Source organism: Pristiophorus japonicus, chromosome 6 (assembly GCF_044704955.1).
Source record: "Pristiophorus japonicus isolate sPriJap1 chromosome 6, sPriJap1.hap1, whole genome shotgun sequence".
Taxonomy (NCBI): Eukaryota; Metazoa; Chordata; class Chondrichthyes; family Pristiophoridae; genus Pristiophorus; species Pristiophorus japonicus.
The window spans coordinates 52,336,974-52,353,915 of record NC_091982.1 but is presented as its reverse complement, the minus strand read 5'-3'; the positions used below and the strand labels follow the sequence as shown (position 1 = coordinate 52,353,915).

At 44.8% G+C, this 16,942-nt stretch overlaps 1 protein-coding gene across 1 annotated transcript in view; it reads left to right on the top strand.

Annotated features, from left to right (window-relative positions):
- The window catches only part of LOC139265663 (mitogen-activated protein kinase kinase kinase kinase 4), a 421,183-nt gene that overhangs the window by 174,658 nt on the left and 229,583 nt on the right, over positions 1–16,942 (top strand). The window contains exons 5-7 of the mRNA XM_070882863.1: positions 2,975–3,085; positions 8,254–8,344; positions 11,221–11,351. Coding sequence (XP_070738964.1) covers positions 2,975–3,085; positions 8,254–8,344; positions 11,221–11,351 — 333 coding nt within the window. The remainder of the gene's footprint in view (positions 1–2,974; positions 3,086–8,253; positions 8,345–11,220; positions 11,352–16,942) is intronic.

Genomic DNA, 16,942 nt, shown 5'->3' with positions numbered 1-16,942 from the left:
CATACTCGAGAGAAGGTAACTCTGTGACCAGTTACCTTTATTCGTCAGCACTGAAGTGGAGAAGATGGGTGGAGCTTCCCCTTTTATACCTGAAAGTCCAGGTTAGGAGTGTCTCCCACAAGTTCACTAGCTAGTGGTCAGTTTTCTCACGGTGTACAACTTAGGTCAGGTTATACATGGGTTACTATGACAGTAGAATACATGACAATTTCCCTTTTATAATCCATGCTGACTTGGACCGATCCTGTCACTGCTTTCCAAATACGCTGCTATTTCATCTTTAATAATTGATTCCAACATTTTCCCCACTACTGATGTCAGGCTAACCGGTCTATAATTACCCGTTTTCTCTCTCCCTTCTCTTAGTAATAGTAGATTTACTGGTAATATTACGACATTTTGACTTTTCACAAAGAAATATGTAGCTTACTCTTTTCAATCTTCACTCTCTCTTGCAGTCGACGTGCCATTAAACCCCCATATCTTTGCATCACTTAATCACTGTTTTAGCGCATGTTTACAGCTCGCCCATTCTGCCTTCCTGAACTGTGGCCATTTCGCCTCCACATTGAAGTTTCTAAAGAAAAAATAAATAAACCGCTTTCCAAATTTAGTTCTAGTTCAATGACTTAAATCTTTGCGTGTGAGTATCGTCAGACCAATGAAAGGAAATTTCTGTAAGGTGCCTTAAAATTATACTTTATTTTAGTTCAATCAGCCAGCACTAATACAAATATTTACACTAGGCAGCTTGATCGTACAGTTCTTCCTCAGAATTATATCCACAGAGTTGCTGGACACCCCGCATTACACAAGAGGCTCACTTGTACCCATCTCTTTCATTTATTAGTGGCCACATGCCTGATCACAAATGTGACCAACTTGATAGATTTGCAACATGTCATTGTTTGCTCCGAAAAAGAGTTGTGGCAAGGGAATTTCCTTGGCACAACTCTTCAAGCTGCATTATTGCCCTTAATATCTAGTGTAACCTTTCCTGTTTGTTTTGGTTTTTGGACTCGAGGGGAATCAAGGGATATGGAGATCAGGCGGGAAAGTGGAGTTGAGGTAGAAGATCAGCCATGGTCTTGTTGAATGGCGGAGCAGGTGTGAGGTGCTGAATGCCCTACTCCTGTTCTTAATTCTTGTGTTCTTATGTTTAGAAACAGCTAATACAAATGGTTTCATCCAAGTATCATCACAATGGCAATCATAGCTACGCAGCGAGCTTTTGGTTTATTGTATCATAAAATCAGGCTTGCTCAACAATAACCACTTTGCAAAAATATGCACTGCTGCAAGTATCTTGCCTGTCACTGCACAAATTTTCTTGACAAACTCTTTGGCAGCTCCAAAAACCTGGGTTCTCAGATCAGGCGGTTCCTCTTTCAGGAACCGAGCTTGCCCAAAAATTACAAGAAAAAGAAGCCTCCTTACAGATATTCCTGACTTTCAGGTGGATAGTACATTGCTGTAGCAGGACAGACCACATCAGAGAGCTATGAAACCTTGAATAATTGGCTTATCTTTAATACACTGGTTATGCTCATGGAGTAGTCCATGATCGAGATCGTTCTGGTTCATTGGACATGAAGACTATTTGAGGTGATTCTTCAATGTCTTAAAATTAAGCCTTTGAACCTGCCAAATCAGTGCCCATCTTTCCTGGTTTTGAAAATCTCAAGTATCTGCCCCACAGAAACAGCCCCAATCAAAGTCCCAAATGTTATCCTCCATGACTTACCATGGTTCATTATCCCTCCTCATCCTCATTCTGAAGCCTTTGACATGATTACATTATGGAGGCCAGGATTTCAGTAGAATAATTACTCAATATGAATGAGTAGCTAAAGACTATCTAAGGCAGTAACCTGGTACTAAATCATGAAGGCACCTACATCGTCCTTTGTGGAAATTCAACTATCAAAAAAAGAGGACCAATCCAGACAATTACTATCAGTCTACTCGCAATCATCAGCAGAGTAATGGAGGGAATCATCAACAGTGCTATCAAGTGACACTTGCTCACCAATAACCTGCTCACCAATAACCTGCTTGCCAATGCGCAGTTTGGGTTCCACTCCGCTCCAGACCTCATTTCAGGCCCCGTCCAAACATGGACACGAGCTGAATTCCAGAGAGGAGGGGCAAGTGACTGCCCTTGACAACGAGGCAGCACTCGACTGAATTTAAAGATAACATTGCTAAATATCTAGATAGAGAGAGAGAATATAATTAAAAGCATCCAATGTGTATTTTTGAAAGAAAGACAAACCTGATAGCATTCTTTGGGAGGTGGCACACATGGTGGATGGGGGAATTGCAGTCGATGTGATGTACATCGACTTTTAGAAAGCCTTTGTCAGGAGATGATTGGAGATGATTCAGGGGTATGGCATTGGGGGAAGATAGCAAATTGGATTAAAAATTGCTTGGAAGAAAGGGCAAGGGTTTTGGACTACTGCTTATGTGGAGGATAAACACCAATGTGAACTGACTGGGCTGAACAGCCTGTTTTCATGCCATTTCTATGTAATGTTATAGCTCTCTTTTAAAATGATGAAGAGGTTCAATAGAGAAGATGTTTCCACTTGTGAGGGAATCCAAAACTAAGGGTCATCAATACAAAATGGTCACTAATAATTCCAATAGGGAATTCAGGAGAAGCCTCTTTCCCCAGAGTGGTGAGAATGTGTAGTTGAGGCGAATAGCAAAGATGCATTTAAGGAGAAGCGAGATAACCACATGAGGGAGAAAGGAATTGAAGGATATGCTGATAGTGTTAGATGCAGTGGAGAGGCTGAGGAGGCTCATGTGGAGCATGAACACCGGCACAGAGCAGATGGGCCGAATGGCCTGTATCAAAGCTGTAAATTCCATGTAATTCTATGTAATATATTTAATTCCCTCTGGCTGTTCTGTAATATTGAAGTTCACCATTTCTTCTCCCTTTGCTCTTGACTTTTGATTGTAGTTAGTAATGGAGTTCTGTGGAGCTGGCTCTGTTACTGATTTGGTGAAGAAAACTAAAGGCAACTGTTTGAAAGAAGACTGGATAGCATACATCTGTCGAGAGGTTCTTCGGGTGAGTTTGATCTGCAATCAGAAAAGACATTTTATCGAGCTGCCACTTCAATGACGCCTCAAATCGACCTTGCATGATCAATGCTTTAGAAGATGATGTTTCTTGCTGTGGGATGCGAAGGTTCTGCAGTTTAAGCATTACCAGCAGATTACTATCTTCCAACTCATTCAGATATACTATTTAATCATTTATTTTTTTTAACCCTCCCATCGGAAATGCACCACCACTTCCCCAGAGCTACTTGTGACCTCCGATATTTGAGGGGTTGGGTGGTCAAGAGGTCGGGTAGTTGAGGGGATGGGTAGGAACGTGGGGGGGCGAGGGGGCATGGGGGTTCGAGGGGAGGGGGGAAGTGGGGTCGAGGGGACGTGGGGTTGAGGGGAGGGGCGGTGGAGGGAACGGGGGGGTCGGGCAGTCGAGGTTAGTCGAGGGATCGGGTAGTTGAGGGGACAGGTAGGGATGTGGAGGGTCGAGGGGATGTGGGGGGACGGTCGGTGGAGGGGACGGTCAGTGGAGGGGACGGGCGGTCGAGGGGAGGGGCGGTGGAGGGGACGGGGGAGTCGAGAGGAAGGTAGTTGAGGGGCCGTGTTTTTGAGGGGCTCAGTTTGTTGAGGGGCCGTGTTTTTGAGGGGCTCAGGTTGACAAGGGGCATGGGTATTAAAGTAGCTGAGTTTTTCATGCTTTGGGCTTTTTATAAAATTATCTAAATTTTTAAAAAAATTTCCGGAGAACCTTTCTGTTTAGTAAGCAGATGCTGTGAAGGTGAAATTGGAATTGGGCGGGGACATAAAACAGGCAGAGTATAATTTTCCACCGTTATACACCACGCCTGAGATTCCGTTCTATCAGAGTCCATGGGGCTTAATATGGTGCGGTTGTATAACCGGCAACTGATGCAGTAACGCGCGTACTGTATCCCTGCCTGCATCCAGTTACATCCCCTTTGTGTTTAAAGGGACCCTTTCAAATGGTGCAGCAAGGTATATCTGCCTTGGTGCTTATCCCATTATCTTACTAATAACATAGATTTTGCATAACCATTCATTCCTAAGGAGCTTAATTTGATCAGCGTCCGCTCTTCGTTAGCTAATGATAACCTGCTGTTAGAGAAGTTAATTATTCTTGAAACTATTCCAGAACGCAATGTTGTCACTTCAAATCAGAGCTTCTGACAATATTTGCTTGCTATGAGTGATGAGTTAAGAGGAATGTTTTGTTGAACCCAAAGACTGTTCTCATTAAAAGACTCCTTCTTTTACTTATGATCTGCCTCTGCTACCCATGTCCTAACTTGCACCAAGTCCCGTTCACCCATCACCCCTGTGCTCGCTGACCTACATCGGCTTCCAATTGAGCAATGCCTCGATTTTAAAATTTTCATTCTTGTTTTCAAATCCCTCCATGGCCTCGCCCCTCCCTAACTCTGTAATCTCCTTCAGCCCCGCCACCCGCCCCCCCCACCACGCCTTCCCTGAGATATCTGCACTCCTCAAATTCTGGCCTCTTGAGCATCCCTAATTCTAATCACAACCATTGGTGGTCATGCCTTCAACTGCCTAGACTCCAAGCTCTGGAACTCCCTCCCTAAACCTCTCCGCCTCTCTACCTCTGTTTCCTCCTTTAATTTGCTCCTTAAAACCTACCTCTTTGAATAAGCACATATGAACATACGATTTAGGAGCAGGAGTAGGCCATTTGACCCCTCAAGCCTGCTCCGCCATTTAATAAGAGCTGGTCTGATCATGGACTCAGCTCCACTTCCCTGCCCACTCCCCATAACCCTTTACTCCCTTATCGCTCAAAAATCTGTCTATCTCCGCTTTAAATATATTCAATGACCCAGCCTCCACAGTTCTCTGGGGCAGAGAATTCCATAGATTTACATCCTTCTGAGTGAAGAAATTTCTCCTCATCTCAGTTTTAAATGGGCGGCCCCTTATTCTGAAACTATGCCCCCTAGTTTTAGTTTCCACTATGTGGAAATATCCTCTCTGCATCCACCTTGTCGAGCCCTCTCCTTATCTTAAAAGTTTCAATAAGATCACCTCTCATTCTTCTGAACTCCAATGTGTATAGGCCCAACCTACTCAACCTATCCTCCATCAGTCAACCTTCACATCTCAGCAATCAACCTAGTGAACCTTCTCTGAACAGCCTCCAATGCAAGTATATCCTTCCTTAAATACAGATCCCAAAACTGTACGCAGTACTCCAGGTGTGACCTCACCAATACCCTGTACAGTTGTAGCAGGACTTCTTTGTTTTTATACTCCATCCCCCTTGCAATAAAGGCCAACATTCCATTTGCCTTCCTGATTACCTGCTGTACCTGCATACTAACTTTTTGTGTTTCATGCACAAGGATCCCCAGGTCTCTCTCTATTGTAGCATTTTGCAATTTTCCTCCATTTAAATTATAATTTGCTTTTCAATTATTGCTGCCAAAGTGGATAACCTCACAATTCCCACATAATACTCTATCTGCCAAACTTGTGCCCACTCACTTAGCCTGTCTATATCCCTTTGCAGATTTTTTGTGAGCTCCTTTCCCACCCATCTTTGTATCATCAGCAAACTTGGCTACATTACACTCGGTCCCTTCATCCAAGTCATTAATATAGATTGTAACTAGTTGAGGACCCAGCACCGATCTCTGCGACACGCCACTAAGTCACTGTTTGCCAACCAGAAAATGACCCAATTGTCCCGACTCTCTGTTTTCTGTTAGTTAGCAGATCCTCTCTCCATGCTAATATATTACCCCCAAGCCTTTGACCATCTGCCCTAATGTCTCCTCATGTGGCTCGGTGTCTAATTTTATCTTATAATATTCCTGTGAAGCGCCTTGGAACATTTTACTATGTTAGAGGTGCTATATAAATACAAATTGCTGTTGTTCATGACATTAAGGTGGAATTTTTCGGGGGTCAGTGGGCATGCTCCGTGGCGGGTTGCGTGTGAATTTTTTTTTCGATAGCTAGTCGGGACCCTATTGTCAACCGCCATTAACGCTAAGCAGATCCGACACTCCGTGGCGGGGGAGGAAATTCAGGTCATTATGACCTTGTTAACAACAGAGGATTAGGAACTATTTTTAGCTCACCTTCAGAGTTTACCAGTTCACCCACGGGGTCCACGCTACTCGGGGATCATGTCAGGGAAGAAGGTCGGGAGTTGAATGGCCATGGAATCATCTCATTACTTCAAGCTCCCATCTCACAGCTGTTTACTTTCAAATATCAGAAGCTGCTGCTTACTGCATTTGGAAGATAGATTGAGCTTTATCCAGGTTGCAAGCGTTTGGAGCAATCACTCTATTCAGTTTCACCTCATTGGAACAACCTCTCTCACCTTTGACAGATTGCTTCTGTCATCTCAAGCTCACCTGCCATCTATTACATCAGCATCGGTGCCCTTGAAACTATCTCACCTTGGTCCTCAGAATCTGATCACAATCAGCTCCAACACGAGCAACACCAGCCGCCGCAACTTTCTCCACAATCAACTGATGCTGCACAGGGCATCAGCACCCAATCACATTGCTGCCCGGGACACTGGGGATGGTCTCACCATGGCCACATTTACTTCATTTGGTGCTGTACACCCTGGCTGCCACATGATGTGCCAGGTTGGCACCATCTCACACCAACACCATAAAGCATCCCTGCAATGCCCAAGGCATTACTTTCACACTCATCACCATTGTGGGGGGTACCAATATGTCTCACCGTTCACTGCAACTCACAAAGCCACTTCCAAAGGTGCACACAAATCTGTTCAAGAATGCAAAGTGTTGAAAATAAAGGCTTCAATGTTTAACAACACATTAACAGAAACTTTACATGAACATTGCATAAAATACCCAAGTACTACCCTTGTATGTTGGTATGATTGCACTCGGATGAGGGTGAGTGTGAGCGGTGGCTATTGAGATGGGGAAGTGAGAATGGAGATAGAGAGGGATGGGTGGGTGGAGGTGCAAGGTAGGTTGGTGTGAGTAAGGATGTGCAGGAGTAGGGTAGGGAAGGCAGAGTGATGAGTGGCACAGCAGGATGAGGTTGAGTGTAATTTTGCAGTAACGTTTCATGATCTACTGAGATCATTGAAAGAGTTGCGCCACTGCACCCATGTAGGACATCCCTGCTTGTGACCTCTTGTGCAATGTGCAACCAGGCTGCGTTAGTCTCCTCGGAGGTCTCTTCCACCCATTGGAAGGGAAGAGAACCTCCCTGTATGCTGTTAATCCCTCTATAGTATATGGAGGGAGTGATGGGGGAGCCTGGGTGCAGCCCTGCACCTCTGTGCAGTGATTGCCAGTGTTTGTAGCAGCTCAATGCTGTAGAACACTGATGGTACAACTGTCAAAATTAATTTGTGCATGGTCCCTTTAAGGAAACCGGCTGATTGCCCGTCATCAAATGACATCATCAGACCCGAGTCCTTCAATTGATCGTCAAATGCGCTGGGCAGGGTTTAACAAGCCCCATCAATGGAATATAATTTTGTACAGTGAGCTGGGGCCAGCAGTAAGGCTGGGACCTGCCACCCACCGATGATGCATGCCACGAACCCGCGAGGTTGGTAAACTCCAGGCCGAGGTGGCTCATTTGCATAGTTTCTAATGCAATGAATTTTCTAGCTGACATAGCCATGGTGGTTTTTTTTTATATATCTTGATGTATAACTGTCAGCTTGGCTTAATTGGCAGCACTCTTGCCTTTGAGCCAGAAGGTGGTGGATTCAAGTCCGGGACTCGAGCTGTTACTTCAATGCGGTACTGAGGAAGTGTTGGAGGTACCATCCTGTGAATGAGGCCCCGTTTGCTCATTCATATGGTCAGAAAAGATCTGAAGAGCAGAAAGTGCTCCAGGCTGACACTTTTCCCGCAACAATCACTGTAAAAAGCAAATTAGCCGGTTATTTAATTCATCTCCTGCTTGTGGGACCTAGCTGTGCTCAAATTGACTGCTGCATTTACGCATCTTTCAAAAGTAATACATTGATTGTGAAGCACTTTAGCACATCCGGACGACATGCAAGTTCTTTCTATATTCACCGTTCAAACAGCCATCAGGATTGGTGAATCTGTATGCAAATATTTTCCAGATGAATGTCCTTGCTCTGCTGCATAACTTACAGTGTGACATTTTGTTGAATTGTCCTTGCAGGGTCTGTCCCATCTTCACTCCCACCATGTTATCCATCGTGATATCAAAGGACAGAATGTGTTACTGACCGAGAATGCAGAAGTAAAGCTTGGTAAGCATTTCTCCAAAATTTTAGAAGCTTTATTGGTTTTCGAGTAACAAGGAAATAATCACAGAATCCAGACCCCAAATATGTCTTTCAGTAATGGATCTGACAAACCTCCTGTTCAATTGATCCCGCAGTTAATCTTTTACAATGCTACTGTACGACTGACTGCCCAGAAATAATTCATATACTTACAGACCAAAGTTCCTTCTGCTTAACTTACATTTTGCAAAACTAAGTTGTGTATTCTAAGTAATTGCAAGCAGAACACCAATCAAAATGGCTTCTGAGCGAATGAGATAGCTTCTATAGATAAGCGTAACTGCTGGTGTGACATTGAGCGCATAGACCAGGAAGATCCCAGGTTCTATTCCTGGTTTGCATTTAATTAGCTCTTGGGCAGTGCAGCAGTGAAGAAATGAGTTCATAGAATCATAGAATAGTTCAACACAGAAGGAGGCCATTCGGCCCATCGAGTCTGCGCCGGCTCTTTTGAAGAGCAACCAGTTCATCCGACTCCCCTGCTGTTTCCCCATATCCATGTAATTTTTTTCTCCAAGTGTTTATCCAATTCCATTTTGAACGCTGCTATTGAATCTGTATCCACCACCCTATCAGGCCGTGCATTCTAAATCCTAAACACAGGTTGTGTTAAAACGGTTTTCCTCATGTCGCCTGTGGTTCTTTTGCCAATCACGTTAAATCTGTGCTCTCTCGATATCAACCCTTCAGCATTGGAAACCTTTTCTCTTTATTTACTATATCTAAATCCATCTTGATTTTAAACACCTCTATTAAGTCTCCTCTTAGTCTGCTCTGTTCCAAGAAGAACAATCTCAGCTTCCCCAGTCTAGCTACATAACTGTATTTCCTCATCCCTGTAACCATTCTGGTAAATCTCTTCTGTATCCTCTCCAAAGCCTTCAAATCCTTACTAAAATGTGATGCCCAGAATTAGACACAATACTCCTGGGGCCAAACTGGTGTTCTCTAGTTGGTCTCAGTATTCTGTGTAAGGGAAGAACGGATGCAGGTTCACAGTCCTGATTGTTATCTATTGATTTGTGTTGGAAAGCGCATGACTGAATAACCTGTTGATACTGCCTAAGTCCATGCAGAAACGTGGAGGCCCTGACCTGCGATAAACCACCAACCACAGGTCGGTGGCCTGGGAGCAGCATGGAGGCCACTTCAGGGAGCAGTGCGAGCTGGTGCAGGAGGGCGACAATTTGGAGAAGGGCGCCTGGATTGGAAGTCACCAAACCAAGATTGCTGATTGGAGCATGGGCAGGTACAGCAGGAGAGGCGGCAAGCAGCAGAGGAGCAGCGAGTGATCGTGGAGCGATATGATCAGGGCCCAGAAGAGGCAAGGACCCAGGGGCAGCATTGGCCAACCCACATTGCAATATGTGTGCGCACTAGGTCCGTGCAGCAGAGCTCGTCTCCAGTCATCTTGGTTAATCCTTGCCACTGGATAAAGGCCAAGCTCTGTCAAGCCCGTGTGGTGGCTGGTGTGTAACGGCCACTACACGTAAAAAAAAAAATCAACGCACAGGCATCTTCCACCCTTCAATATGTAGGTTGGGATCTGGAATGTCAGGTCCTTCATTGAAACCCCTGTGAACTCATCCATTTTTTGGTGTGGAAGCGGGTCATCCTCGATACGAGGGACCGCCTAAGAAGTCATGCAGGAATAATGGTCATTTGAGTGAGAGACCAGAAACCTGTTGGCGCCTAGGCAACAATATCCCAACGTGAGTCATTGCCTGCAGAAGAGGAGGAATTTCTTCTCTCGGAAGGTCGTGAATCTTTAGAATTCTCTACCCAGGGAGCTGTGGAGGCTGGGTCATTGAATATATTTAAGGTGGAGATAGACAGATTTTTGAACGATAAGGGAGTCAAGGGTTATGGGGAGCAGGCAGGGAAGTGGAGTTGAGGCCAAGATCAGATCAGCCATGAGCTTATTGAATGGTGGAGCAGGCTCGAGGGGCCAAATGGCCTACTCCTGCTCCTATTTCTTATGTTCTTATGAGAGGAAAATCTGGAAGATACAGTTGACAATGTATGTTTTACATGGAAATGCAACAAATTATCTACAGAACTGTGCTCCTTGGACAAAAGTTAACCATCACTTGCTTCAGTGTCACTTCAGTACAATTTTAGTACAAGCCTTTTTCTATGCTTCCCGTAAGCAGCAGGCTCAAAGGAGAAATTTCTTCATTCAGAGGGTTGTGAATCTTTGGAATTCTCTACCCCAGAAGGCTGTGGAGGCTCAGTTGTTGAGTATATTCAAGGCTGAGATCATTAGAATTTTGGACGTAAGGGGAATAAAGGATATGGGGATAGAGCAAGAAAATGGAGTTGAGCTGGTAGATCACCAATAGAATCATACAATAGTAAAGCACAGAAGGAGTCCATTGGTCCCATCGGGTCTGTGCCGGCTCTTTCGAAGAGCAATCCAGTTAGTCCCACTCTCCTACTCTCTTTGTCTATATCCCTGCAATTTTTTTCTCCTTCGAGCCATGATCTTATTGAATGACGGAGCAGGCAAGAGTATGGCCTACTCCTGCTCCAAATTCTTATGTTCTTATGATGCAGTTGACCTTGCTATAGTATTTCCTGCCTGCACCTATTAACTTATCTCTTGCACAAAAAAAGTTACCATCAGTCTGCTTACACATTACTCATCCTTTGCTTTAAAATAGCAGTCCAAACCTTCCACGTTTTGACTAGATATATCCTAAAAACAGTAATTAAAGAAGCAGCGGAAACATTTAGTGTTGAAGGCTTCCAGTCTGCCCAGCCTCCTAGCGTGCATGTTTATGTTGTGATGTGCTGTTCTCAAATGTTACTGAATGATTGCTTAAACCATCTCGTTGCAGTTGACTTTGGAGTCAGTGCTCAACTGGATAGGACCATGGAGAAGCGGAATACTTTCATCGGGACACCCTACTGGATGGCGCCCGAGGTCATAGCATGTGATGAAAATGCAGATTCCACATACGATTACCGAGTAAGCAATGCGCAATATAATGACACCTTGCTCAGTGGTGCTAGGAAACACATTTTAGACTGAAGTGTAATCGTGCAGTGAAAGGGGATAAATTGGTTATTATTAGACTGTTAGCTTCAGCGAGTTGTTATAAGTGGAAAGGCACTACCGAAAAAGGGAGAAAGAAAAAAAAGAGATACTTGCATTTATATAACAATTTCTGTAGGATTTCTAAATCTCTGGCATTAAATTGACAGCAGGACGATTCTTTTAAAACAATTCGGAACAGTTTATTAAAAACACACACATATGCACATATCAGCAGTCGTCAATTATCCTACGGATCTACCTTAGTTACACCAGAGATACAATGAGGTTATAATAAAAAGCGATATACTTTACTTCCCTTTGGTTGGCTAGTTCAGGAGAGAAAGAGAGACAGAACAGTTCCTGGCTTGTGTTTTTTATACCTCTCAAAGCCATTGTTTCTCAGAGAGCCTCAGGATTGGATTTTGGTTCCAGGGCAGTTCCTTATTGGCTCTCCTCACACATGTGGCTGTCTGGAGGCTCAGCCATCCCTTGATTAGATTAAGTTAATGGCTTTCCAATTAAGACAATACACAAGCACCATGCTGCAAGCCTGTGAGCTTCCATTTTGTTTCTTTCAAAACTCAGCCTTTCCATATAATCTACACTTTTAACATTTATACATATACATAATCAATGTTATCATTAATAAACACTTTTATTCTTATACTTGTATTTATATAGCACCTTTAACATAGTGAAACGTCCCAAGGAACTTCACAGGAGGATTATGAGATAAAACGTTGATACCGAGCTGCATAAGTAGAAATTAGGGCAGGAAAGCTTGGTCAAAGAGTTAGGTTTTAAGGAGCATCTTGAAGGAGGAAAGAGAGCTTTAAGCAGGGAGTTCCAGAACTAAGGGCCTAAGCAACAGAAGGTACGGCCACCAATGGTTGAGCGATTATAATCAGGGATGCTCAAGAGGGCAGAATTAGAGGAGCGCAGACATCTTGGGCGGCGGGGGGGGGGGGGGGGGGGGGGGAGGGGGTTGTGGGGCCTGGAGGAGATTACAGAGATAGGGAGGGGAGAGGCCATGGAGGGATTTGAAAATAAGGATGAGAATTTTGAAATCGAGGCGTTGCTCAACTGGAAGCCAAAGTAGGTCAGTGAGCACAGGGTTTATGGGTGAGCGGAAATTGCTGTGAGTTAGGGCACGGGCAGCTAAGTTTTGGATCACCTCCAGTTTACATAGGGTAGAATGTGAGAGGCCAGCCAGGAGTGTGTTGGAATAGTCAAGTCTAGAGGTAACAAAGGCATGGATGAGAGATTCAGCAGCAGATGAGCTGTGGCGAGCAATGTTACGGAGGTGGAAAAGGTGGTTTTAGTTATGCTGCAGAAATGTAGTCAAAAGCTCATATAACACCAAGCATGACATATAGCGCCTTTCATGACCACCGGACGTCTCAATGCGCTTTACAGCCAATGAAGTACTTTTGAAGTGTAGTCACTTTTGTAATGTAGGAAACACGGCAGCTAATTTGCGAAGAAGCAAGCTCCCACAAAACAATTTGATGATGACCAGATAATCTGTTTCGTTATGTTGATTGAGGGATAAATATTGTTCCAAGACACTGGGTATAATTCGTCTGCTCTTCTTCGAAATAGTGCTATGGGATCTTTTACTTCCACCTGAGAGGGCAGACGGGATCTCGGTTTAACGTCTCATCCGAAACACAGCACCTCCCTCAGTACTACACTGGAGTGTCACCCTAGGTTTATGTGCTCAAGTCTGTGGAGTGGGACTTGAACCCACAACCTTCTGACTCAGAGACGAGTGTGCTGCCCATTGAACCACCGCTGACACACTGAGGGTGGTTGAAGCAGATTCAATAATAATAAAAGGAAATTGGATATATACTTGAAAAGGAAACACGTGCAGGGCTATGGGGAAAGAGCAGGGAGTGGGACGAATTTGATAACTCATTCAAAGAGCCGGCACAGACATGATGGGCCAAATGGTCGCCCTCTGTGTTGTACTATTCAATGATTCTATATAATTGGTTCTTATCGTAAATGCTGTTGTGTGCCATAATTCTCAATTGTTTAGCTATGTGCAGTAGAGACATTGTGAGTTCAGATTCTAGTATGGCAAGTTGTTTCATTGAATTTGGTAGCAGTGAAAGCCAGGTTGGTTCACTGATGTCCTTCATGGAATGAAACCTACCTGATCTGGCCTGCAGGCGACTCCTGTCCCACATTATGTAATTGACAGAATACCCTCTGAAGTGGTCTACCAAGCCTGTGGTAACACAATTTCATCTCCCCACTACCACCTTCTCTGGGGAACAAGTGCAGCCTTGCCAGTATCACCTACATCTCAAGAACAAATATATAATAAAACAGAACTTACTGGATGCACTTCTAGACTTGATCCTATATTTCCAAAGATGCAGTGTTAATTTTAAGATATGGCAGAGCAATTCAGCGTGTTGGAGTGTGCCCTGTTAATGAAAAGGCAGTGGCTAGACCACTTCAGCGAACAGTGTGTATAGTTTAGAGTAGAATCGACATTCACACTAGGCCAACGTATTTTGGTGTAGCACAATGGAGTGTGCAGGATGTATCTTGCAAAAATTCAGCATTATGGAATGACTTGACTTGAGACATTTTACGTGTTCTGCTCCTGACGACATCTGTGTTGCTGGAGGTATTGTATGACATATCCTGGTGTGGTTAGAGATCGTAAGTGCTGTGTTTATAATGATTTAGATGAGGAAAGACTGGAGGAGGCTTGAGTGGAGCATAAACGCCGGCATGGACTGGTTGGGCCGAGTGGCCTGTCTCTGTGTCGTATATGCTATGTATCTGGAGGGAGAAAAATGGTGTTAAGAGCCCTGAGGATTGGCAACAGCAGAGTGAGCTCCACCAGCAAACCAAAGATAAACTGTTCAAGCTCTGTGGAGGACAAGCAGATGACCAAACTATCCTGCTGACAACTAAAGGAAAATGGTCGCTGAATTTCTGCATCCTCCTTAATGAGCACTACCTCTGATGCCAGCAGTGGATCTCCTGTCACCAGAGTTTGTGGAGAACTCTCACCAAGTATAGTGAGGGCACCTGTATCCTCAACCTAAATGTACGCAGCACATAACTTCCTCACACCAGCAAAATATAACAAGATGCAGAGAGGATATTTCCACTCATAGGGGAAACTAAAACTAGGGGACATAGTCTCAGAATAAGGGGCTGCCCATTCAAAACTGAGATGAGGAGGAATTTCTTCTCTCAGAGGGTTGTAAATCTATGGAATTCTCTGCCCCAGAGAGCTGTGGAGGCTGGGTCATTGAATATATTCAAGGCGGAGATAGACAGATTTTTCAGTGATAAGGGAGTAAAGTGTTATGGGGAGCGGGCAGGGAAGTGGAGCTGAGTCCAGGATCAGATCAGCCATGATCTTATTGAATGGTGGAGCAGGCTCGAGGGGCCAAATGGCCTACTCCTGCTCCTATTTCTTATGTTCTTATGTTCTAAGAGTACATGGTAAAACGTTGGTTGACTTAATTGTAGCTATGTTTAACTCATAAGGTATCTGTCAGTAATGTAACCAAAGTAAATGGCATAAATCAAATGCATCATGAATGCACTGCTTCAATAAACATGAAAAGCCATTAAGGTATCTTTAACACATCATTCAATCCAAAGTGGGGGTCTTCAATCGAGCGATTGCATACTTTTCCCTGCCCAAGTATCCATTGGGTCTGAGCAAGGGAGGAGATGGCACTGATGGCGAAGATGTTGGCCTGGGTAACAAGAACGAACCAACAGTTATTACCGCTTTGAAACTGACCACAACTTCAGGATGTAGTGCATGCACATCCAAAAGCAGAAATCTTGAAGTTGCAGCCAGTCACTCATTGCTCCAACACTGGCTGTGCTGGTCTCACCCCCCACCCCAGCCCCCCACCCCTCACCCCACCCCCACCCCTCATCGGATAGCCGACAATCAGTGAAACTGATGGAACCTTGGGCTTTTCCATGTTAATACCACTGTTAAATACCCCATTAAAAGTGAGACCTTGTTTGATTAGGTGTAACTGGGGTTATAACAGTATATTGATTGCTAAACAAACATTATGTCCTCCTGAACCGGCTCGCACTGCGTCTTGAAGTGCTATGCTCCATGCTGCTCCTTTGAAGGCCCCGACCTGCTGATGTGCGAGAATCCCCATCTGCCTAATGCCTGTACATAGAACTAACCCAAGCGACTGGATAACCTGGCAAATGGGGCTTCTTTGCAGTGCTGTATAAAGTGGAGAAAGCTTAACCAGATTTAAAGGCTGATTTTTAACATCAAGAGTGGCAGTAAATTAACGGGGTTGGGAGGTTGGGGTGGGGGGGAAGCCATGTTGAACTTTCGCTCTCAACCAGGCATTGGACCAATGACTAATGGAGTCACTGTGACCTCAAAGCAAAATGCTCGAGTCAAAATGTAACCTGGAAAAAAAAATACAAAGGATGTGATTAAAGTTCCCGACTTGTCTTTACTGTACAACACGCACTGCATTACATCAGGCAGATCCGACTATTCCCCCAACGTGCTCTGTCCATTGTTTGATTTGCAGGATTGAAAACAGGCAAGGGATCATGAATTTTCCCCTCTATGTCACTGTGCCTTTTGTCAGAAACCCCATTTGTGCGAGTTAGCGGGTTTTCCATTGCGGTTACAGCGGGCGAGGGACAAAGATCTGAGGGATCAAGGGGTATGGAGAGAAAGCAGGAAAGTGCTACTGAGTTGAGTGATCAGCCATGATCATATTGAATGGCGGTGCAGGCTCGAAGGGCCGAATGGCCTACTCCTGCACCTATTTTCTATGTTTCTATGTTTCTATGGTCCTTGCAGGTTGGGGCCGCCGCGCCGACAGACACACCATAACCGAGGTCGGTGATTGGAGCATGGGCAGGTACAGCAGCAGTGGTGAGGTCGGGGCGAAGGAGCGGCGAGAGATTGCAGAGCGACGTGACCGGAGCCCAGGAGAGGCGCGAGTTACGGGGCCCAGAAGAGGCCCACACTGCGATATGTGTGCGCACTAAGTCCATGCAGCAAAGCAGGTCTCCAGTCGTCTTGGTTAATCCTTGCTACTGGACCAAACCTAGCTCTGTCAAGCCCGCGTGGTGGCTGGCGTGCAACGGCCACCACACGTTAAAAAAATCCACACACAGGCATCTTCCACCCTTCAACAAGTAGTTTGGGACCTGGAATATTAGATCCTTCATTGAAACACCTGTGAACTCATCCCTTTTTGGCGAAGAAAGTCATCCTCGCTTCGAGGGACTGCCTATGATGATGATGGTAGAGATCCATTCAGCTCTCGACATCCAAAATAATGTTAGCTGTCTCGTTAGCTTTGTGGCTGGAACTTCCAGAACTGTCCACTGCTTCTTGTGGCATAGTGGGTAGCACTGTCTCCTCTGAATTAGAAGGATGTGGGTTCAAGTCCCACTCTAGAGACATAAGCACATAAATCTAGGTTGCCACCCCAATGCAGTGCTGAGGGAGTTGCTGCATTGTCAGGGGTGCCATCTTT